This window comes from Perca fluviatilis, chromosome 4 (genome assembly GCF_010015445.1).
Source record: "Perca fluviatilis chromosome 4, GENO_Pfluv_1.0, whole genome shotgun sequence".
NCBI classification, from domain to species: Eukaryota; Metazoa; Chordata; class Actinopteri; order Perciformes; family Percidae; genus Perca; species Perca fluviatilis.
The window spans coordinates 7,564,377-7,587,452 of NC_053115.1; the positions used below are offsets into that span (position 1 = coordinate 7,564,377).

Here is a 23,076-nt window from a genome sequence, read left to right on the forward strand (position 1 = left end):
ATGGCGGGCCACTAACTGAAGACAAGCATGTCTCAGAGTTGTTTTGTATCCATTTTGAGCTGTCACATTCCACCGCCTTCGTGCATTTTGTGGTGGTTTCTAATTACCTGCTAAAAAAATGGAGGCTAGTGAGCACGTGAAGGGCCATATGGCCAAGTAGGGTATCAAGCCTCTGTGGGCTAAAGACTCTTCAGCCTTCCTCTGAGGAACACAGCTGGTCATTGTTTTAGGGGAGACAGAAAAGGCTGTGGGAGCGGTTGACTCGCTGGGACAAAGTGAGCCCCTGTGGGGAGTTTTAACACTCCCCATACACACCAGAGGCAATGCAACAAGGCCTCCAGTAGTGTCATTCAACAGCCATGGCTGACCAATTAGTTCCCCCTCCACCTTTACGTAATCCCAAAGGATCGGAGGGTCAGAGGAGAGACCTCCTAAGGGCCAAGGTGAGGTACAAGAAGAGCCAGGAGGAACCGGAGAGCCAGAGTTGCCACGGCAGAGCCTCTGAAACCAGCAGGGTCCGCCTTGTTTATAGGCAGCTGGAATGTAGCGGTTCTGCTTGCTATTAACCACAGACAACGCTCTCTCACATGCCTCTTATGCGTGCACGTTTAGGCTTTCACCCATACGGGGCGTTACAGTCTTTGATGCCCTGGAGCCTAGATTTGTTTTAGGAAAATGAAATGAGCATTGGAGCGGAGCGGAGCAGGGTGGTTGTGAGCACACAGAAGGACACTAAGATGGCCTCAGTGGCCCTGTGCCAGGGGAAACAGAAGTGGCATGTCTGGAATCCGGCTTGGAGGGAAGAGACGGTGGTTTGGACGAGGCCACAACGCCAAACACATGATGGGGTCTCTGAATGACTTACTGTTAGGGGGCTGTTCTGCACTAGTGACCCTAGTGTGGGGGGACGGGGGACAGGGGGAGGGGGGGTGTCATGCTCTGTAATATAACAGACCGTTCTCCCCATTTGGTAGCGATTTGCTGAAATGGCTGAGCACGGTTCACAGGCAATAGTATGGAAACATGGGATACATGGAATGTTCAGATAAGTGAGAATGAAAATAAAAAAGCAGTTTGAGTTTGGCTTGAGTGGTCAAAAGTCAAAATATTCCTGCAATTTCTTAGAGCAGAAGCATTTGAAAGTCATTAGGACTCACATTGCCACATGCTGCGATGACTATCACATTTCCTGGTAATTTGAGCCACTAATGATTAAGCACAAATCACTTTCCAGACTTACTGTAGAGGCTACTGAAGGTTTGGTCAGGCTTACCTCTGTGGGTCTTTACTGCCGTCTGTGCTGTTTTCGGTGCTGCTTCCGTCTCCCTGCAATCTGCTGTCCACTGCCGGGTCCAGCTCAGGGTTGGCAGCCTCCTCATCGGTCTCCGGAGCTCTGGGGACAGGGCTGTCTCCCTCCTGCTCGGGCAAAGGTGTGAAGCGCCCCTGGCTCCCTACACTGCCGATACTCCCCGTGGTCCCATGGTGGTGCCTGTCCACGGCCCCTCCAGCCCGCTTGGCCTCGCTGCATCGCCTCATGGCCTGGAGCTGGGAGAGGGGCACTATATCAGCTCCCAGGGGTCGATGCCAGACTGTTCGGCGCCCAGTTGAGTTGTAGTAGTAGAAGCGGCCACTGTGGGGATCGAAGAGCTCCCACCACTGGTTACCGTCTGCCTGGCGGACAGGAACGCCTGAGGGGGGTTCCCAGCCGCACTCACCAGTGGTCAAGTTCACATACATACGCTCACGGGAGCGTGGCTCCAGGATCTCCACCCAATCAGAGCTGAAAGAGAAGAAAAAGGACAAAGGATAAAGTATTATGGACAGCTAAAAAATGACAACAGATTATCCACCAACGGGATACAAAGATGCATTGGGGGCCACGGTCACGCCTGAGTACTAATCAACTCGACAAGCAGTAAACAACTCACACTGTTTGACAGATTGAGAGGGCTAACAAATGCCCACTTGCCCATATGGGGAGTGTATCAATGTGTGTGTCCCCTACTGCATCCATCTGTGTGTGTGTGTTGCAATGATGTCATCTTTTTGGTAGGCAATGGAGCAGCAGGAGTGATGGTGTGAGTTTCCTTAATAAGGGGACAGGTGGACTCGCTCAGTGAGACACCAGGCATGGAGTCAGCAAGGCCCAAAGAGAACCATACGCTCCGAGTGCTACTAAAAGGCAAAAACCACCAAGCTTAACTACAATCACAGAGTGGCAACAGCCAACTCAGCACAATACACACAGACAACAAAAAAAGAGAACAAGGGGAGGAGCAAAAGAGAGGCAGAGAGAGAAATGGAGAAAACAACAACCCAGTTTGCAGAAAGGTATATATGCAAAAAGCACAGATAAGAGGGACAACCAATTACACGCAATTAGAACATGAACTGAATTTCGGAGAAATTATAGGACACCATCTATCTGCGTCAAACAAAGTGTGTGGCATGTTGCAATGAATATCACCCCACATTACAGGTGTATGCAGGAGTGATCGACCGATTAATTGGACTGATTAATGCCATTTTGAAATAATCGGCATTGGCCGATGCCTGAGCTCACGAGGACAAAAAACTGAGTGCAGACACTTCTGCAGGCAGCCTTATCAGCGTGGCTGAGGCAGTTTCAATTTCGCCATTCTGTGGACAGACGTCAGCTCCACGGCAGCAAGCTTTCGACCAGCTAAACTAGCTTACAGGGTTGCGTTTTCAAAGCTATGCTGCGAGTTATAGCCGACAACCAAACAGAGACTAAACAGAGATAATGCAGACACAGTGTTAAATAAATGTTCATTTAAGTTCATCAGTTTTGTGTCACATTTATTATTATTTTAAATTGTTGTATCTTATCAGATGCAAAAAAAAAGAAAAAAAAACAGCATTTTATATGGTCCATCCTGCTCACTAAATATTGGCACTGGCTATTAAAATAAAACCCATAACGGTCAACCGCTAAAATGCTGCAGCTACCTACATAAAATCAAGGTCAATAAATATGTCTGACAAATAAGTGAGGACTGCAGTTTGCTGGTGCTATATATCCAGGTCATGCTACTCTTTAGTGGGCTCCATTATGTCTCCTTTGATGTACGTAGTTCTCTAACGCAGCAAATCCATATGGGAACAGGAACACTGCAAACAGGCAGCAGGAGTCCTTTCCCCAGGGTCAGACACAGTAGAGGTCTAGATCAGAGCCAGAGAAAGGACTCTCTTCAAGATATTCAATAAATCACAACGCTCCCTTCTTGTCTCACATAATGAACACTTATTTTCTCTTTTTCAATATCCCACTCAACCATAGCCTAGTATCTTTGAGAGAAAAGTGCCAGCGAGAGTGAAGTAGTGTCACAACAATCCGGCATAGGTTTGGATATTTTCCCAGCTTTTCTCGGGACAGAGAAGCTTTTCTTCTCCCGGTCACGGCTGTTTGTCACAGGGAGCCTGCTGTCCAGGCTACCTGGGTTGATCAGGAGGGGCACGAAGCTTAGCATGGATAAGAGTGCCTACAATGTCCACCACATGTACCCACATTCATTCTCACGTGCCAGCCAAATCAACCCTGCTTGCACCCCCGGCCTCAGAAATAGAAACAGTGGTGGTGCCAGTCAGGTCTGCCAGGGTTACAATGTCACCGTGTTGACTACAACTCACTGGGAGGAACAGCTGTTATCCGTTTTAACTGCAAACCCTTGAGTAACTTTCACGTCCCTGTTTATCTATGTACTAAGTATCAATCTACATCTCTTTTATGTGCTTCCAGCACAAGGCCCTCCATCAGTGGATTTAACAGCCAGGTAAACATAGAAAGAGCATGGAGAGGATATAGGAGTCTTTCACATACGGTCTTCCCATGTGTCCCAGTGCTTTATGCTGGGAAGCCATCTGGTCCAACCCCTCACACCAGGCAAGCAGCCCTGACCTTAGTGGACTCAACATGAAAGAAAAGGAGAGGGGACATTTAGGGGAAAAGTATATGCAAGTGTCAAATCACTTGCGTTTGTTTGTGATGCAGGGTTTGGATTCAATATAGCAGAGTAGCGTTTACAGTCTGAGCTACCACAATGAGGCCCAACTATCAGAAGATGACTTACAGACTAATTAGATTCGCAACACTTCATGGGAAGGAAGCCTAGCAAATAATGGGGCATTCAAAGCGGAGGCCAAACAGTCAATACCATCCCACACATACCAGCGCCTTCATCCTTTTACTGCTCCCGGCCTCCAAAAGAGCCCTTCCCACTCTGAGAAACTGATCTCTCCATGCTGCATTCCTTATTATTCAGTCCTGTGTTTGTCATCGCTCTCTATAGATGCAGTGTTTGTATTGGCATCCAAATAAACCAATCCATAATGAACAGGCAGTGAGGGAAAGCTGAGGCATGAATCCCAAAACTCCATGGCAGTGATGACATTGGGGAAACCAGCACAAGCTGTAACATGCCGGACCATGTCCTGAACACCCCAACAGGAAACCAGGGTTTGGGGGGTCAACTGTGGAGGCCATGGCTGACGAGTTTAGCAGCACGGGATGTAGTGGTTGCATAAGGACTGTTCCCTCTGGGTAAATAAACAGCAGTTAAGAGCTGAGAGCGAGCCTGCTGGGCTCTGTTGACTCGACCAGATAAGCAGGAAGACGGACCAGTGTTCAGGTTATGAAATTCCTGGAACATCATGCTTTGGGAGTACTCAAAAAACATGAGTGATGTCCATTACATGGGTTTGCCTAATACAAAGGGACTTGTCTTCTGCAGGATTTACAAGGACTAAGGTCGACACATTTTTATTTCACCACATTTAAAATGAAAATAGAGTTATTTCCACCCTAACGACACATGCTTCAGTCTCAAAATTAAGTAGCGGACAAACGCCGTCCTAGTTGCTATACATTTTTGGTGAAAAGTTACTGTCTGCAGTACCAATTCATTTAACTTCAGCCTACTCAGCTTGAGGTGATTCTCTGACTTGAGAGGCAGACATAAATGTAGTGCAGGACTCCAAACGACTGAGGCAGTCTGCTTCGTGCTGCAAATGTTCATAAATGGTTTGGAATGCAGTCTGCACCAGCTCAGCGAAGTAGAACTTCAACAGAAATGTTTTATATTGAGCTAAAATTAACTCATTACACACATGGCTCTTTGACTAAACGACAGAGCACCTGATTTTCCTCTGGGGAAACTCAATCTAATTGAAGCAGACTTGCATGCCAGAGACCCGTGTTGGGGGTTTGTGTGTGTCCTAAACCAGTACTTGATTGCACTTCAGTTAATACAGGAACATAGAGAGTTGAGAAGTAGGATATTTTCAGCTAACCTAGATTGTTTAATTGTAACAGTGGGGGTATCATTCGCCTGGTGACAATTCTGTCTCAAAAACTGTCCACAGCTTTTAAAAAGATTTGGAAATCTAACTATGAAATACAATGTCCTTTTTACTCTTGCGTGTAATAACACACTCTCTGCTCTCCCGCGGCACACAGGATCTTTGTCTCCCATTTGGGTCAAGGAGACGCTTCAGCAGCCTATGGTTATTCCACAGTGACTAAAAATAAAGCTTGTCAAATTGTAAAAAAGAATATCTCTGCAAACAGAGGCTGCCACTGAGACCAAGAGGACAATACTGACACAGGCACACATGCAAATACGTGCACACAAGCACACCTTCTCAACCATCTTGTTACTCTTAGTCCCAATGTGCCAAAGGTCTCCTTCTGCAGGACAATTACTTCATCTATCATCCACAATTTACAGTCGGCTCCAAAAATAACTAGAACTGAGAGCGGTTTCCCATAGTGAGGGAAACAACAGAATATAGCTCATGGAATCTGCTCCATTGTTCTAAGCCAACGCCAAAAGTGTAAATGGCACTTTTCCCAGAAGCGGTAAACATAGAGGACTGGACAATACATTCACTAGAAATAGGGCAACTAGCTGCCTTGTGTCATTGTCCAGCTTTGGATTTCAAACAAACTCAAATACCAATGTGGTTGTTGATTTTGTCAAAAAGATAAACAATACAGAGAGAGAGAAAAAAAAGATTGTTTCTTTCTGTGTAGCATAGAGTTTTGACCAAACTATGGTAGCACTGTTTCATCAGATAATCTAGTAATGGCTGAAACGCAGGTTCATGCTTCAGTGCCATTGTGGCATTTGTGATGGACAGATACAGTGCCTTGCGAAAGTATTCGGCCCCCTTGAACGTTTCGACCTTTTGCCACATTTCAGGCCTCAAACATAAAGATATAAAACTGTAATTTTTTGTGAAGAATCAACAACAAGTGGGTCCCAATTATGAAGTGGAACGAAATTCATTGACTATTTCAAACTTCTTTAACAAATAAAAAACTGAAAAAGTGGGCGTGCAAAATTATTCAGCCCCTTTACTTTCAGTGCAGCAAACTCTCTCCAGAAGTTCAGTGAGGATCTCTGAATGATCCAATGTTGACCTAAATGACTAATGATGATAAATAGAATCCAGCTGTGTGTAATCAAGTCTCCGTATAAATGCACCTGCTCTGTGATAGTCTCAGAGGTCCGTGTAAAGCGCAGAGAGCATCATGAAGAACAAGGAACACACCAGGCAGGTCCGAGATACTGTTGTGGAGAAGTTTAAAGCCGGTTTGGATACAAAAAGATTTCCCAAGCTTTAAACATCCCAAGGAGCACTGTGCAAGCGATAATATTGAAATGGAAGGAGTATCAGACCACTACAAATCTACGAAGACCCGGCCGTCCCTCTAAACTTTCAGCTCATACAATGAGAAGACTGATCAGAGATGCAGCCAAGAGGCCCATGATCACTCTGGATGAACTGCAGAGATCTATAGCTGAGGTGGGAGACTCTGTCCATAGGACAACAATCAGTCGTATACTGCACAAATCTGGCCTTTATGGAAGAGTGGCAAGAAGAAAGCCATTTCTTAAAGATATCCATAAAAAGTGTTGTTTAAAGTTTGCCAAAAGCCACCTGGGAGACACACCAACATGTGGAAGAAGGTGCTGTGGTTAGATGAAACCAAAATCGAACTTTTTGGCAACAATGCAAAACGTTATGTTTGGCGTAAAAGGCAACACAGCTCATCACCCTGAACACACCATCCCCACTGTCAAACATGGTGGTGGCAGCATCATGGTTTGGGCCTGCTTTTCTTCAGCAGGGACAGGGAAGATGGTTAAAATTGATGGGAAGATGGATGGAGGGAAATACAGGACCATTCTGGAAGAAAACCTGATGGAGTCTGCAAAAGACCTGAGACTGGGACGGAGATTTGTCTTCCAACAAGACAATGATCCAAAACATAAAGCAAAATCTACAATGGAATGGTTCACAAATAAACATATCCAGGTGTTAGAATGGCCAAGTCAAAGTCCAGACCTGAATCCAATCGAGAATCTGTGGAAAGAACTGAAAACTGCTGTTCACAAACGCTCTCCATCCAACCTCACTGAGCTCGAGCTGTTTTGCAAGGAGGAATGGGCAAAAATGTCAGTCTCTCGATGTGCAAAACTGATAGAGACATACCCCAAGCGACTTACAGCTGTAATCGCAGCAAAAGGTGGCGCTACAAAGTATTAACTTAAGGGGGCTGAATAATTTTGCACGCCCAATATTTCAGTTTTTTATTTGTTTAAAAGGTTTGAAATATCCAATAAATTTCGTTCCACTTCATGATTGTGTCCCACTTGTTGTTGATTCTTCACAAAAAATTACAGTTTTATATCTTTATGTTTGAGGCCTGAAATGTGGCAAAAGGTCGAAAAGTTCAAGGGGGCCGAATACTTTCGCAAGGCACTGTAGGACACCTTCAGAAACTGAGCCAAATGGGGTTACTGCATTAATTTGTCCCTAAACTTGTTAAGGGGAGATAATAAGACAAAATCAGCGAGCCAGCTAAGCTTCCATTCACCAATCCAGACTCTTGTAAGCTAACCTCTAACCCTTTCAAAAAACAGACTATTCTGAGCGGTTGCTTGTGACCGTCCCTTGTGGACCAAGGCAGGCTGAGTTCTCACACAGGGCCTGCCATTCATCTAGGGAACCTTAGCACTCTGTTCACCAGGCACAGCAACAAGTGCCAAGGTCCACCCTGGCCAGTATATATACACACAGCCCTGCCATTTCCTATTTAGACACATAAAAACCTCCTTTCTCCTCAGATACTGGCCTTAAAACAAGAGATTGCTCAGAGAAGAGGAAGGAATTTAAACTCACATAGCTGCACAGGTACAAAACTATTAAAAATGTAGCAACAATAAGAAACCACTGGTAATTTGCACTCTCGAGGCAAGCAGAGGCATGCACCTCAATAAAATACAAGGAGTGATCTGCCATAAGCAGACTTCTGTTTGATATGTATATTCAAGTACAAAGTCTATTCAGGATGGCTGCTAGGCAACCTGCTTATCTAAATATTGTAAAACAAGAGCAGGGACAGACCGACTACTGAGTGCTTGGCAGCAGTTCCAGTAGCTGTGACTAACGAAGAGAGTCATCGTAAACCTGGCATGTTGACTGCTGCTGGAGTGAAGATGCAAGACATGACTGCACTGAAAATATTTGAGAGACACACTTTTCTCCTTAAAAACTTTTGTCAGGATCAGGGTGCAAAATTAACACCTTTTGTCCACTGGCCAAATGGCTAGTGAATGTTAAAATTTTACAAGCCATTTAATGGATCACAACTGTTTTCTTTTGGCTGGTGAGTAAAGCAAATCTACCAGCCACTTGCATATTTTAGCAGCATTTGGCTAGTCGATGGTGATCATTTTGTACCCTGGTCAGGATATCTGTTTGCTGGTGTTATTAAATATGATTTGTTTAAGGGTGTGTAGGGGTGCTTGTATAGGTCAGGGTTTTGACATCTCCCCTTTATATTTCCCCATTAAAAAAAACAATTATGGGACATGGCTAGAAATTATAGGTCAGGTTGGGCGCTTGCGTTTCCTCCAACATGTTTCCATTGCCAGTACTTTGTTGATGATACATTAAATTGAGTTTGAGGGAAGCTAATCTTGTCCTGATCAGAAGAATGATTCAGCCTTTGCAAAGGCATCCGCTGAACCATAAGTTTCTGTTGGAAACAGAGCTGGGACAAGGTGTTATGTGGGTCGTCACTGTGCAGGATGCGTTAGGCTTATGCACTCAGACCAGGCATCCAGAACAATCAGGGGGAAGAGTGCACCTGTGTCAGATGACAGAAAAAAGCCCTGCACCTGTCATACACACATTCTTTGGACCTTTTGTTTAACACCTCCCGTTCCTGCCGTGTCACCAGAGTTAAAGGTCAGTAGAACTCATGGCACAACTGGTCCCTGTGTGTGTGTGTGTGTGTGTGTGTTGCATTTAATTTAACAACAAACAAACCTGCATATAGACTGCAGAGTCGGTTATAGAGCAATGGACTTCTGAGAGGCAACTTGGCATTCATCCCCACAGAAACCCTCATAAAGTTAATGCCGAGGGTATAGTTATCTTGTTCTCTGACTTTAACAGTGATGTTCTTTGTAAACCAGACCCACAGGGCTGCATACTGCCTGTCTTGTTTACTCTGTTGCCTCTTGTCAGAATCTTCATAGGGTTTATCCATCTTCTGTACATCCCCTGAAGAATTCAGATGATCAAAGGGGTGTGAAAAATCAATGGGCAAGAACTTGGCTTGATCAATGAGACCTTAAACAAATGCCCACTTCTGTCCTACTGATGGGACTTCCAAAAGCATAATTCAATTTATGACGTATACATTATTACAGATTTGTCAATGTTAACACAGATGGTGCGATTGGATATGCTGAAAGAAAATAAGTTATCACAGACAGGGTGGACAGAAACATAAACAGCGTTTTCAAATTGAACCACATTAATGGGGACATGGCCTAAAAAAAGATGCAGACCTTTTCTATCTACTTCACCCACCCCCCAACACACACACCACCACCCACCCCCACCCTTCAGCAGCAGTTGTCAGTGTCCATTCCTCACTCCTCGTATGCTGACACACAAGTTCAGGAATCGTCTTTCACGGCAAGACACGTAAGGCATGATAGAGCCGGCCTTATGTGAGCCAACCCAGATACCAGAGCTGCAGGTTGCCAAGGAAGGGAAGAGAGGTAAAGCACTCTAAAGCTGCTTACACACCAACCAGACGGCAGAAAAGACTGATCAGTCTCCCAGAGTTGGTCCAAAAAGTGCCTCAGAACACACCGAAGAGAGACGAGACGTAAAACGCCTCCATAACAGAAGGCGGCGCTAATCTGTATTGTCGCCCCAAAAAATGAAAACCGTCAGCTGATTGGACAAACACGTCACGTGGGGTCTGGTTTCTACGGAAATTCAAAGCCAGACTGTCATGGCGGCTCGTTCAGAATACGATCTCATATTGTACTAAAATAGTTCACTGAAACTTGTTTCTGAAAACATTTGAAGCGAGAAATAGGCCGTGCAGTTGCTGAATCTGTCTTCATTTCAGATCACCAAAGATCAGTTTAAAAGATTTTCATCAGATTTTGAGAGACTCTAGTCACGCTCATCCTGCTCATCCCGCACCTCGTTTCCAGGTTAGCTCTCCACCAATCATTTGGTCTGACTGCCGGCAGTGCCCGCCCCGCCGATTATAAATGTCAAATCGGCCAAAATGAAGGCCGACGGCCCCTCGGACGGATGACGGCACGGAACACACCGAACAGACTCGAGTCACCGACCTCGCCAGACTGTCCAACGGCAGATTATCGGCTCGGTGTGTCCGGGCCTTAAGACCAAACAGCCGGGCATCCGCACGCCTCGCAGAGAGAAGGCGGCGGGCATGGGAGGATAAAGATGAACAGAGCTCACCCTGTCACCTGATTTACCTCCAAAAGGGCTAGACGCTAACACAGTCTCAAGGTGTGACAGATTTAAAAGTAAAGCATCCCTGGCATATTGTAGTTTTTCTCTTGCTGCAGTAGTAAAGCTTGGTTTATGGTAGCCACAGTGTTTCCCGGCGCGAGGGGCGTGCGCCATAAAATGACGTCACCGCGGCTGTCTTTTCCAGCGCGAAGACCCCGCAAGCTGTCGCGGCGCGTGGTTTCGCACCTCTGAATTTTTGTAACTACGCGAGCTGCGCTTTTCAGTTCAACACGGTCGGCTGGGAAGAACAGGTTCCTCTGTACAAACATCTGTGTTATTCTTCATGCACAGACCACAGGGAGTCAAACAGCCTCAAATATGCTTTAGAGAGAGAGAGAGATTCACCACGCTGGGAAAAGAAGAAACATTTAGCTGGAGAGTGTGAAAAAACATGAGAGATCGTTTTATCGAAGCTAAAAAAAAACGGCTTCATGTAAAGAGCGTTCTTCACGGTGTTACGGGCAGACAGCCATTTCGATTTGGAGATAAACCACAGTCACGGTAATGATTAGAGTCGATACATGTAATGTTTCGCGGCACGTCGGTGTTTTACCAACAGATTTAACACCTTTGAGGCAAACAATGCCTTTCTGCCAATTTCTGTAAAGTCAAACGCAATAATCCTGCAGCAACTCTACAACAAGGAAATGTCATCATCGCTCAATGAAGACGAGTAAATAAACTCCCAGCGTGATTGGCAGTTCTGAGTCACTGGAGTGACTGCACACCGCACAAACTGCATGAACCAGATGGTCCAGTTTGGTCTGAGTGCTATGCTAGGCAAATGTGTGCCACTTTTGGACATGGGTTTCTATTTTAAAACCGTGGCAGGGTAAAAAAAAAAAAAATCTAAAGTGGACTTTGGATTCTGCACAATGCCAGCCTATACTCTGTCTTCAGCAAGAAGGAATACAAAGGAATATGTTGACTGCTTGCTTGTGAAAGACAACCGCATGAACACAATGAATTGATTGGGAAATCATAAAATTATTCCTTTTGCTGCAGTCGCCTACAGTTTCTTGTTATACACAAATCTGTGGGCTCTCTGGGAACAGAAAAAAGAAATGGTTACCTAGTTGACAAGAATGTCCTGGGATGACTCATGGGTCATATGCATTACAAAGCCTATGAAATGCACCCTATTCTGAAGCCTGTGATGAAACAGAACAATGCAGACTATTGTCAGATCAACAGGCAGACTTCATTCAACGAGAACTCTCTGTGGTGCCTCAACACAGGGGGTGCCCAGCCAATCAGAGCCGGGGCGGGGAGGAGCTTTGGGACATGTATACGAGGTCTGTGGTGACCTCCTTCAACAGCTGCCCTAATCCAGAACTAGAGACAGTTTCCCCTCTCCATTGGCACTGGATTAGACTGGATCTCACAAGGTCGTTCAACCACGTTCAGCAAGGCTAGCCTTTCCCATGCTGCTTTCCAACTAGCGATTTTTCATGGCCTAATGGTGAATTCATTCCCTGTAGATGCCACAATGTTCACCCCCCACTGCAACAAACTGATTCTTCATGAGATGTGAGAAAGAAGTGCCTACCTTGCCACCGGTTCCAGCAGAACATTTTAGTGTTGGCAGTCTTAAATGTTACTTGAGATACCCTCGCTGAAATCCGCCTACAAACTAACTGCAGAGAAGCAGCGCTCTGTGATTTCTGTATGGAGAGTATTGTCATGTCCTGCCATCCTCCCTTCTCCCACAAATGCTGCAGCTTTCAGCAGCAATGCTGGGAAATTTCTGCCCCCATACTGCTCTGCTGAGCAGTTACTGTCCGTCTGAGACACTACTCCAGCAACAGGGTCTATAAATTCCCTTTTATAGGGGTAAACCTGACCAAACAGAAGTCCCTGTCCTTCCTAAAATCCACCCCTTTCCTTGGCTGAAGAGCACATGGGGATTTTTCAGGTCAGAAGAGACTCTGGACGAGAGTGAAGTGAACATATGCAGGCTGAGGACGGGATCAGGGTGTTTACCACATTTAGGCAGGCATTTCTGTTCAGTACACCAGCTGTCCCGAGCAGGAACAATGGGGTCGCTTGTCCAAACAAGAAAGAATAAACCTATTCGGATGTAATTGTGTTTAATTACCCTAAACATTCATTGTCCAAACTTTATCTTGTCAGATCATTCAGGGTCATACATAAAGTGCTCATATTATGCTTTTTGGCTTTTTCCCTTTCCTTTATTGTTTGTGTGCATGTTATAGGTTTACAAAGTGAAAAAGCCCAAAGTCCACCCCAAAGGGACTTACCATCTCCAACAGAAAACACTGTTTACCAACTGCTCCAAACAGCTCTATTGTAGTCCAGCCTTTACTTCAGAGACAAACGTGCGTCACTTTGTAACACACGTTATAATGCTCGCCTAGCTGCTGGCGTGGCACTCCCTCATACTCTGCTTCTGACTGGCTAGTAGTCCTTACCTAGCTACTGCGCCTGTGTGACTCCCAACAAAGATGGAACAGAAGTGAGATGCCTCACTCTGTAGCTAAAACGGAGAGCTCAACACACAGGGTGAGTTTTTGTGTTGTTTTTTGAAAATTAAACCATGTAAACCTATTCTGTAATCTCTAAATACAATTATGAACCTGAAAATGAGCATAATATGAGCACTTTAAATATGAAGACATGTTCTGCCCAGCCTTTTAAAAATGAACTCAAGCATTCAATCTCTGCAATCTGCGTGCTGCCAAAAAAACATTTACTATTAGTTTCTGACCTGCTTGCCTACCACCACCAGCAGTTTGTAACTACATTTTAAGTTGGAGCACACCATCCCCCCGAATCCTCCCCTGCTGACATGACAAACGAGGCCAGTGTCTAATCCCAGAGCTGAGTTACAGGGTGAGTGGGGGGTCAGTGGCTGGCCGAGGAGCCACACAGGAAAGAAACGTCGCGATTGTCCTCGAGATGAAGTGACGGTGCAGACGCCAGGCCCTCCAGGCTTAGAAGTGCAGAGCAGCCTGAAGATGTTAATGCTGGGTCTGTACGGGCCCGAGGGGAGGAGTGGGGTGGATTATGATTTAAGAGGCCATTGCTGGGGATCAACAGTGTAGGGACAGATTAATATTTCTTAATAACAACAGAGTTTTAGGTTTGGAATAGAGTGAGACAAATACAACGCCGCATTTAAGGGGCAAATACAACTTGTGTCTCATCCCTGTCTGTTCCAATGTAACATTTGTGTGTGTAATGAATGATTGCATTTTATGTGCATTTGTAATTTTTGCGTAGAGCTCATTTAAGTTTTGCACTGACAGCTCACTACGATGATATAGATTCGTTCAACTCTTTTGAAGCAGGTGACTAATTCAGCCTATCTGTGCACATGACCATCCCACACGTTATTATCCCCTGTAATGCTAGTGAGTGATGATCAGCACTCTTAGCGTCAGGTTCAAGCTAGTGTGAGCCAGGAATCTAACCCAGCCTTTAATCTCTGCAGATGGCAGTGGATGTACAGGTACACATAAATGTGTTTTGGCAAACCACTTTAACCTCATTACAGTGTCATTGTGGCAGGCCACAGAGAATCAAAGTCAGATGAAAAGTGGGTGTGGAGCGTTAACAACACTGAGCCACAGAGATGTAACCAGGATTATAGTCCAGAAAACAGGAAAGAAGGGGATGGAAGCTGGAAAATATGATTTGAAGCTTTAGGTCTAAAAAAATGTATCATCCACAGTCATATTATTAACACGTAACTCACAACAAGCCATTGTCAATGGAGTACAAGCTTCAAAATCACTTCCTCTCAACTGGCAAATAAACTTGTCCAATGCCAAATCCTCTGTAGGATGGACATCCTGCCTTGTCATCGTCCAAGACCCAATTTTGATTAATCTTGTAAGGGGTTGCATGGTTTGTTCCCTTATGTCGGTCTACTGTTGTGAGCTAGTAAGGCAAACAGTGAGAGAACAGCCCATTGTAATTTCTGCTCCTCATGGTGACAAGCTCAAATTAATGGAAGACATGTTTTAGGAGGGAGCAACACCAAATGGACCATTGTCTTGTCCCGCCATTCTGCCTTCTCTATGTGCAAAGTAGTGCTGGGCAGATAAAGAAGTTAACACGTCTGCATAAACCAACACCACACTGTCATCAGATAAGCACCAGCTGGCAGGGGGATGGAAAAAAAACGATGCACCCAGGAAGTCAGGTTGGCATGGCATGCCAAACTTATCACTTCAGGCTATATCAATTACATCTGTCTGGGCAGCTCGGTTGTAAAACAGTGGCCAATGCGTAGTATTCAACAGGAGGTAGTGGTACACACATAGGAGGAGGAATATTAGGACATCAAAGACTCTCAAAACATCAGCTTTAGCCATTAAAAGTCTGTCTACTGTATGTAAAGCCATGCACTAAAAAACAGTTAAAGGAAAATGTGAAAGGAACCAAAGTAATCCTTTTCATCTCAGTAGCTTTATATAGTCTGGGAGGACTAAAGCAAACCATCTGTCTCAAGAAACCGATGAAAGCTAAACAAAGTGTTAATGCAGTCAAAGCAGATGCTGAAGAAATTCAACATGTGGAGATCAAACCAGTAGCTAAAGCTAAGAGCCCCGGTTACCTTTCTTCCACCAGTAAAAATGGGAGCAACAAATGGGCTGCGGAACATTTGCCTTCCGTTTGGGTTATTGGCCTCTTAACCACAGCAAAGACTTATTAGGGAAAATCTAAAGATGGGTCTGGTTGATGATAGACTTAACGAAGAAAGTAGGCTCGACCTCCCCCACAGCTACGGCTAATTTAACTCCACTACAAATACCAAATGGTGGCAAAACTTAACTGTACTTTAAGTGTCAAACTTCTGTCGTAGTTTCCCAAGCTACGTGCTAGCAAGCTACAAATTAACGTCAGTTAAACTGTTTATAACTGCTGTACATCCGGTGAGCCAGAATAATAACTGCCCAACGTTAGAAAATATACATTTGAATTTCAAGTTTTAGCTAAGTTAAATGAATCATTTCAACCTACTCTCCTCACATTACTGAATTTTCTCAATCGCGTAAGTTACTTCATTTTCACAAACGTTTAGCAAACATGTAAGCTTTAAAACCACCTACAAACACTGCAAAGTACTTAAACAATGTAATTATCCATTGAGTGGCGTGGTTTGTTCACTGCCTGCTGGCTGCCCTCGGAAAGCTGTAAGCGGCGGGGGTGAAAGCGAGGCAACCAAGCTTTGGCTTCGTAACTTTCTCCAGTTAAGTTTCTATCACTGTGAAATTAAAGTGAGAATTAACTTACCTTGTCGCCGCCATTTTCTTCACATTGTAAACAAGGCGTCACTACAAAGGGAAAACGATGTTTAGCTGCTATCGGGGTGAAGGTAATTTTTCTGAGCGCACAGAGCGGTCCGAAGAGTGAGTACGGGACGGTCCTCTCCGGTGGTGAATCTCATACGCAGTCTCCGCCTCTGCACGTGAGTCATAGGTTGGGATGGGGGTCACCCAGTCTGCCTGCATGGTCTGCACCCCCACCACTCCCCCTAGCTACACTATCCCCTCGACTAGCTGGCTGGAAAGAGTAGAAGCCAAACCATAAGCAAAACACTTTAGTGGCTCAGTTGGCTGAACAAAGCAGAGTAATAAAACATGTAAAAAGCCAGCTATGTGACCAGAGCTATCGCATCATGCTTTGAGGGAACACTAACGGTCCTCGACTGTCTGCCAACTTATCTTTGCAGTTGGACCGATAACTTACGCTACCAAAGTTGTACATCTTTCTGTGAATTAAAATAACTGCATTCTTTGTTTTCATAGTTTATTGTTACAAAAAAGGCTTACATACTTTTTTATTAAGTCGTTATTTGTAAAAGATGCTATTCATTAGCAAACTTAACTAAGATTTAGCCCTCTGCTAAATAAAACCACATCTTGAAAGGTCCACAACACTGCGGTTGCTAAGTGACACACCAGTATGAGAGACGCTTTTTGATTATTGGATTCATATTTGAATATCATATCAGGCATTTGATATGCTCATTTTACAAAGTATTCTCATTTAATTCAGCCAGTCAGAGAGCTTAGTACATTATCTCTTTTATGATCACACAATTAGCTATCTTCACTATTATAATTGTAGTGAGCTGTAGTAACCTCCCATGTAACCCTTGTGTTGTCAGCCTTAATTTTACTGTCTATAATGGGACAAGCAGACAGAGACACCTGCTGGACAGGAACAAAAACCACTATGCAATTTCAGAATAAAAGCTGGCTCATGTGTTATGGTCAAACAACACTTTATTCACAATAACTATCAGCGCTCAGGTCTATGGAAATATTTGCTAAGAAAAATCAAAGAAGCTAACAAAGGCAGGTTGCTAAAATTCACATCAATAAGTATTACACGGTTGTGTTGTTCCTCTGGCACAGAGTAAACTATATATTCATTAAACGTACAGGCGTATCTCTTCACAGTGAACCCTTTAAGTGCTTTTCCGATGTAAATAAGGACAAACATACATAGTTGCGGGCAATGACATTTCTCAAGCTACATTTTTCCCTACAAGTTCATTTTGTCAAGCCATATCATACAAGGTCTGCCTCTTCAGTATTATAAAAAATATTGTAAACATTTATATTAATTGCACAACATACATTCAAATACATACTGTACTGTACAGCAAGGTTTTACTTCTGTATTGTTATCCTGTAGCACCATGTATAGCAAGCTGATCAAACTATATAGATAATTCTACAGTGATGGTAATGACAATACAAAGGAGTAAAACGGCATTTACTAATGATGCATTCTGCCAGTGGTCAAATAATCTGGCGGTTTGGATTCTACCATTGTGAGATAGTGCTTACTGCAGGCCTGTTCAAAGTGTGGCTGACACTGGATGGGGTTCAATCAAGGCAGGCAATCTGTAGTCACTTCACATCTCACAGCTTTGAGGAAGATGATGCTTAATAAAAGACATTCACCAGCGTTAAGATCAACTATAATACAAAAGATCATGGCAAAGAGTTTTGTCGGTTGTTTAAAAGTCCATACCACTTCCATGTGCAGACACATTGATGCAGAGAAAGAACATACTGTATGTCTTGTTACTCCAAGGACTAATGATTTAGTCAGCATGTGCACAGAGACATCATGAGGCCATGACAATATTGAGTAGCAGCAGAGTTGACATGTAACTCATCATATTTCCACCCAGTCCCATATGTCATGAAAGAAAGCTGAATAAAGCTGATATATATTATGTACAATCAGTACTGTTAGACAGAATGGCTTGTGGACATCAAACTATCCCACTTGATTCACAGCATCCTGTTAATGTTAAGGTTCCAGGACAGCTGGGGCATAACAGATGATGTAAATGAGAATGAAATGTGTGCGAAGGTAGAAGTGACAATTGGAGAGTCTTTAAGCTTCCCCTCAGTCTCAGCATCTCCTCTGCCTGGGTGAGAGTAATGAAGAGCAGCTCTCTCAAAAATGAAAACCCAGATAAGAGTAAAGTAGTATCTCAGGTTATGGTCCATCGAAGTGTGGTCAAGGTCCTCAGGTATGCCTGCACTCCCCCTTCTCTTTCCTTCGCTGGAGGAGGCCAATGTGGTGGGTTGTGGGATGCAGGTGGTTAACCAACCCACCCTTCCCAAATCTGCCCTCTGTGCAGGGAAAACAAAGACTGTGAATTAAATGTGCCACCAGCAGCTTTCACTGGAAACCATGGCTCCAGTTGTGATCTGGTCCTACTAACACTGCTAGGAAAAGTAAGACGTGACAGTAACAGGACTGAGAACACAACATAATAAGACAATGTCACATCTGCATTGCTTTATTTTATTTTATTTGAGTAAGTAAATGAAAAAGATGGTGTAGCTTTGCAATGCAGGTAAATGAGAGTTACTGTAAGTATAGGAGTACAGAATTACAGTAAAGAGGAGAGAGGGGAGCATGCTGCTGGGTCATCTAACCAAGCTGAAAAAAAATTTGGATGGAGATAGGAGTAAAGCTTGGCTGACTTCAAAGGAACAGATGGGTTATGACAAACTCACAGCGATTTGGAGGAAGGCTTCTTCACTTTTGGCCTCTTTCGACGATGAACTGGCCTGAAGCATGCACAGCACATATACATGTGCAGGGCAAATGCACGTGCATGGAGACAAACACACAGGTTTATACACACACACACACACATACATACACACACACACACACACACACACACACACACACACACACACACACATATACATGCATGCGCACACACACACACACACACAAACACACACACACGCACAGCAGAGACAGGCAATTAGGCTTTATTACAAAAAGGTAACAGCAGAAGCTGAAAAGCAGGCTTGCATTTTGGCCTTCTTTGGCTTCTGCATGCTATAAAGGCTTTGATCACAACAGTACAGGAACCTGTATTTCATTTTCTTGACTCCGCAGATGACTGGCAGTAAGAAGAAACATAACCAAAGACACACTAGGGAGGATTTAACCTCCCAGAGTTCAAATTGTAACATGAATTCCATCTGCCGTGTTTATAAAAGTAATCAACTGTGCTGTAAGAGAAAGAAGAAAATACCTGTATTCACTGAAGTAGTTTCGCTCTTTTCCTCCTAAAAGGAAGTAGGGTAACATTAGTCTCAGTCTGAAATTACTAGGGGCACTGTAATCAATCATGTTTGCCTTAGAGGCTTTTTACTCACCCTTCTCTGGGCTGCATTGCTTATGTCCCTTGCAGCCCCGTAAGTCCATGAGCTGTTGGTGCATTGCATTCAGAGCATTGCGGTCGAGGGTGCTGACAGCATTTATCAGCTACAGTAATAATAAGGACAAAATAGTCAGCAAGTGCTTTGGAAACTCTGAAAAATCTCTATGCTCACAGGAATGTACTATGAATCATGTCGTGGGATCATTTTATAGTTATTATTTGTAAGCTATTTATGTATCTGCCATAGAGTACAGTGTGCCTGTACAAATGAAATACCTGGTATGGGTCATTGTTGAGGTCAAAATACTCCAGGAAACCGGTAGCAAATTCACAAAACAGGAAGTTGTGTGTGTCATTGATGGTCCTTAGGCACCAATAGGTGTTATTGTTGGCACTGGTGCATGCACAGAATGGACCCACTGAGGGAAGGAGGGAGGGAGTGGGAGTGGGTTAGGAAGGGTGGGGTGAGAGTGGAAAAACAAGGCGGTATTACAACAGTGTTTCAAAATATTATTTTCACTATACCTGCTTTGGAAAATATTTAAAAGTTCCACAACGATATTCTTCAACTCTATTCATACAGCCATATGCTATTCCTTACTTGTCCAGAAGGGGGCTGTCTGCCAGTGATGGTTGTCATGGGTGAAGCAAGTGAGGCCAGGCATGCTGCAAGTGTCGTTGTTTTGGAGCCTCTTGAGGAATTTACGTAGTTTCTTTCTGCGCTTCTGCTCCTTCTGCAGCCACTGACTCTGTTGCTTTGATGGCATTCTGATGAGAACAAAACAAATTCAATACAGCGAGACTGCAAAAGGAAATACAAAAAAAGAATTGCCAAACAATGTAAATCTTTACCTGACTGAGTGCATGCGCCCTGCATTGAGCCTGGACGTCTCTTTTTTCTTGAGGAGATAACTGTAAAGACAAAAACAAAAAAAAATTGTCACATTATCTAAATAGCTTTTTATGCAGATTACAGTGCGGTTCGGACACATTCTTACCTGGGAGTGTTACACTGACATTCCTCTGGCCGCACCTTTTTCAGGTGACCTTTGACATCACGCAGGTTCTTGATTTTGGTCTGCAAGGTTTCAATCTAAACACAGGAGGAACAATCACAAGAAGCTCATTAGCTAAAAGCTACTAACAACCTGTGAAATGGGTTTTATGAGCTTTAATAAGGTACAGAATGTCGCAGTACCTCATGCTCAATGTGCAGTTTGTGGTCTTTCCATGCTTGAAGAGACTTGTAGAGGCCTCCGTCACATTTTACTGTGTCATTCATAAGAATAGAGCACCTGCAGGATAAAAAAAAGAAGCACAATAGCACTCAAAATCCTCAAATTATTTCCTAACATTTTATTTCTCTCTTTAATCAGAAAAACATTACATATTAATTTAGACTGATGTACACTGTAGCACCTGTAGGTGACTTTAAGAGCATCAGGTGGTGTGAGTTTATTGCTGGTGGCGGGTTTGGCTGTGACTTCCATGCCACTGAACTCTTCATTGTCTTCCTCATTCTCCACTACTCTCTTCCTGTCTGTGGCCCAGCTGCTGTTCCTGGAGCCCAGGGGCCGGTAGCCCTCCTCTAGGTCTACGGCATACAGGTCACCATCCAGCTCGAACGACACAGAGCGGGCCCAGCGCTTCCTAGAGACAGACTTACTGGATTTCACCTCTGGATGAGACGAGACAGAGGGACCTGAGTAAGATGAAAAAGAGGGATGGGTTTTCGATGCTGAAGATCAAGATCTATGATGATGTAGACAAGTGAAGACCAGCACACGACAATAGAAAATATTGATGATTCATTCCATGCTCTCGGTATCATATTCCATGAATCGTTTGAGCCCTATGATTACTGTAAAGGCTCACATGTCTACTCTAGTCCACCACTTGATGGCAGCACAGCCACATGCTCCTCATCTCATGAATACTTCAAAAACTGGTTTAATTTAGCCTGAGATGAATGGCCCTGTTTGGCAAGTTTTGTAGGCTACTGCAAGGACATTTCAAAGTAAAGCACAAATGTCGTTCTGAACAAAATCAGATCTATTAGTTACTACCAGAACAACGGTACATGTGAGTGACAAGAGGAACTTACTCTTCTTGGTGAGCAGCCTCTTCCTCTTCAGGACGGATGTTTTGAAGCCCACATCGTCGCAGTTACAGCTGTCTGAGTTGGACGTGGGAGAGAGCTGCACGTGGGAGGCACCGCTGGCCATCAGAGCCTGCATACGTGGAGCAAAGAGACTGGCCATGCCCTTGCACTTATACAGCCTCAGCTTGCCAGTCGGGTCCTCCACACACTGCCACTTCTGAAATAAGGCAGAGGGAAATTTCATGACGCTGGGTGTTTAGGCTTGCACTGTAGCATAGCATAATTGCTGATGCATAGAAACCAATTGATTTAAAATGTTCTTTATCAGATTAGACTCAAATTACCATACAAAGAACCCTAAAATGCAAGAAATACTCCAGATCAACAGTATTAAAATATTCTTATAATATTCTTATTAGTTTTTTTTTAACAAACCAGAGTGTTCTTTACACATACACGTATTCACACACATTATACTCAGCACACTGAACTGAAATGAAACCATGAGAGTACAATGAACCATGAGAGTACAATGACTGCATATTATACTCAGTAAATTGTCAAACAGATTGCAAATTATCACCCTGCCTGAGCTACACTCCATGTTGTTCCCCTGAAACTTTAATAACCTCTCCCTCTTAGCTCCTGCAGGTTCAGTACCTGTCCTGGCTGCTGGCAGGACGTCTGGTACTCTGCTTTCTGGCACAGGTCCATCACCCGCTGGTATTTTGGCAGAAAGTTCTCCTCCTGAGCCATTTCCTTCCCATCAGCTCTCTTATGTGGAGGCTTCCTAAAAGAACAGGAAAACACATGCATTTTTCTTCAAGCAACCAAAGACAAGGAGTCTGATGTCACCAGAAGACAGAAGACAGTACCTGGACTGAGAACATGTCATGCAAAAGGTCAATCAATAAAACATACCCTCTCTCCACAAGGAAAGAATCTCTCCATGTTTTACTCCTTCTGTTCAACTGGAACCTGGAAAATAAGAAATGAAAAATCCTGTCAGACCACGCTGTGATATTTACACTGAACCAACATGCACTCCATTTTCAAATGCCATCCTTGTGTAGCACTGACAGGAAAGTGGTTTATATTTGGATTGTAAAATTAAAATAAAATAGTAAAACTTTACAAAGTCCAGGCAAACAGCTTTTTGGCAAATAGCCATCTAATCTGCAACATGATAAATGCCATGTTTTTATTGTCTTTTAAATGCCAGGACACTGAGCAAAATAATTGGTGTGTGTGTTCACCTATTGACTGGCCTGTCTGTGTCCAGCAGCTTGAGGATAGACTTGCCATCCATTTCTGCAGGGATAGCAACACCGGCCATGTCCAGCAGAGTCGGTGCCAAGTCAACATTTAACACTATATGAGGATTACTGTAGGGAAGCAAAGGTGAGGTGATATT

General features: G+C 44.0%; 2 protein-coding genes across 9 annotated transcripts in view; both read right to left on the reverse strand.

The window, feature by feature from the left end:
• arhgap46a (Rho GTPase activating protein 46a) overlaps positions 1 to 16,335 on the reverse strand; it is a 36,468-nt gene extending 20,133 nt beyond the window's left edge. The window contains exons 1-2 of one of the 4 annotated variants that reach the window (XM_039798580.1): positions 16,141 to 16,335; positions 1,274 to 1,780 (exon numbers count right to left, since the gene is read on the reverse strand). In XM_039798580.1, the coding sequence (XP_039654514.1) occupies positions 1,274 to 1,780; positions 16,141 to 16,154 (521 nt within the window). In that variant the 5' untranslated portion in view covers positions 16,155 to 16,335. Of the gene's footprint in view, positions 1 to 1,273; positions 1,781 to 1,928; positions 2,223 to 12,427; positions 12,659 to 16,140 lie in introns of those variants that run through there. The other 3 variants (XM_039798581.1, XM_039798579.1, XM_039798578.1) reach the window with 3 other exon arrangements.
• Positions 16,336 to 17,117: 782 nt separating this feature from the next.
• sulf2a (sulfatase 2a) overlaps positions 17,118 to 23,076 on the reverse strand; it is a 41,655-nt gene continuing 35,696 nt past the window's right edge. For 4 of the 5 annotated variants that reach the window (XM_039798583.1, XM_039798585.1, XM_039798586.1 and 1 more), the window contains 14 exons: positions 22,919 to 23,047; positions 22,584 to 22,640; positions 22,323 to 22,452; positions 21,666 to 21,879; positions 20,981 to 21,263; positions 20,760 to 20,856; positions 20,560 to 20,654; positions 20,414 to 20,473; positions 20,163 to 20,329; positions 19,838 to 19,980; positions 19,557 to 19,665; positions 19,433 to 19,466; positions 18,897 to 18,950; positions 17,118 to 18,506 (listed from right to left, as the gene is read on the reverse strand). In XM_039798583.1, coding sequence (XP_039654517.1) covers positions 18,476 to 18,506; positions 18,897 to 18,950; positions 19,433 to 19,466; positions 19,557 to 19,665; positions 19,838 to 19,980; positions 20,163 to 20,329; positions 20,414 to 20,473; positions 20,560 to 20,654; positions 20,760 to 20,856; positions 20,981 to 21,263; positions 21,666 to 21,879; positions 22,323 to 22,452; positions 22,584 to 22,640; positions 22,919 to 23,047 — 1,603 coding nt within the window. In that variant the 3' untranslated portion in view covers positions 17,118 to 18,475. The remainder of the gene's footprint in view (positions 18,507 to 18,896; positions 18,951 to 19,432; positions 19,467 to 19,556; positions 19,666 to 19,837; positions 19,981 to 20,162; positions 20,330 to 20,413; positions 20,474 to 20,559; positions 20,655 to 20,759; positions 20,857 to 20,980; positions 21,264 to 21,665; positions 21,880 to 22,322; positions 22,453 to 22,583; positions 22,641 to 22,918; positions 23,048 to 23,076) is intronic. The other variant, XM_039798587.1, reaches the window with a different exon arrangement.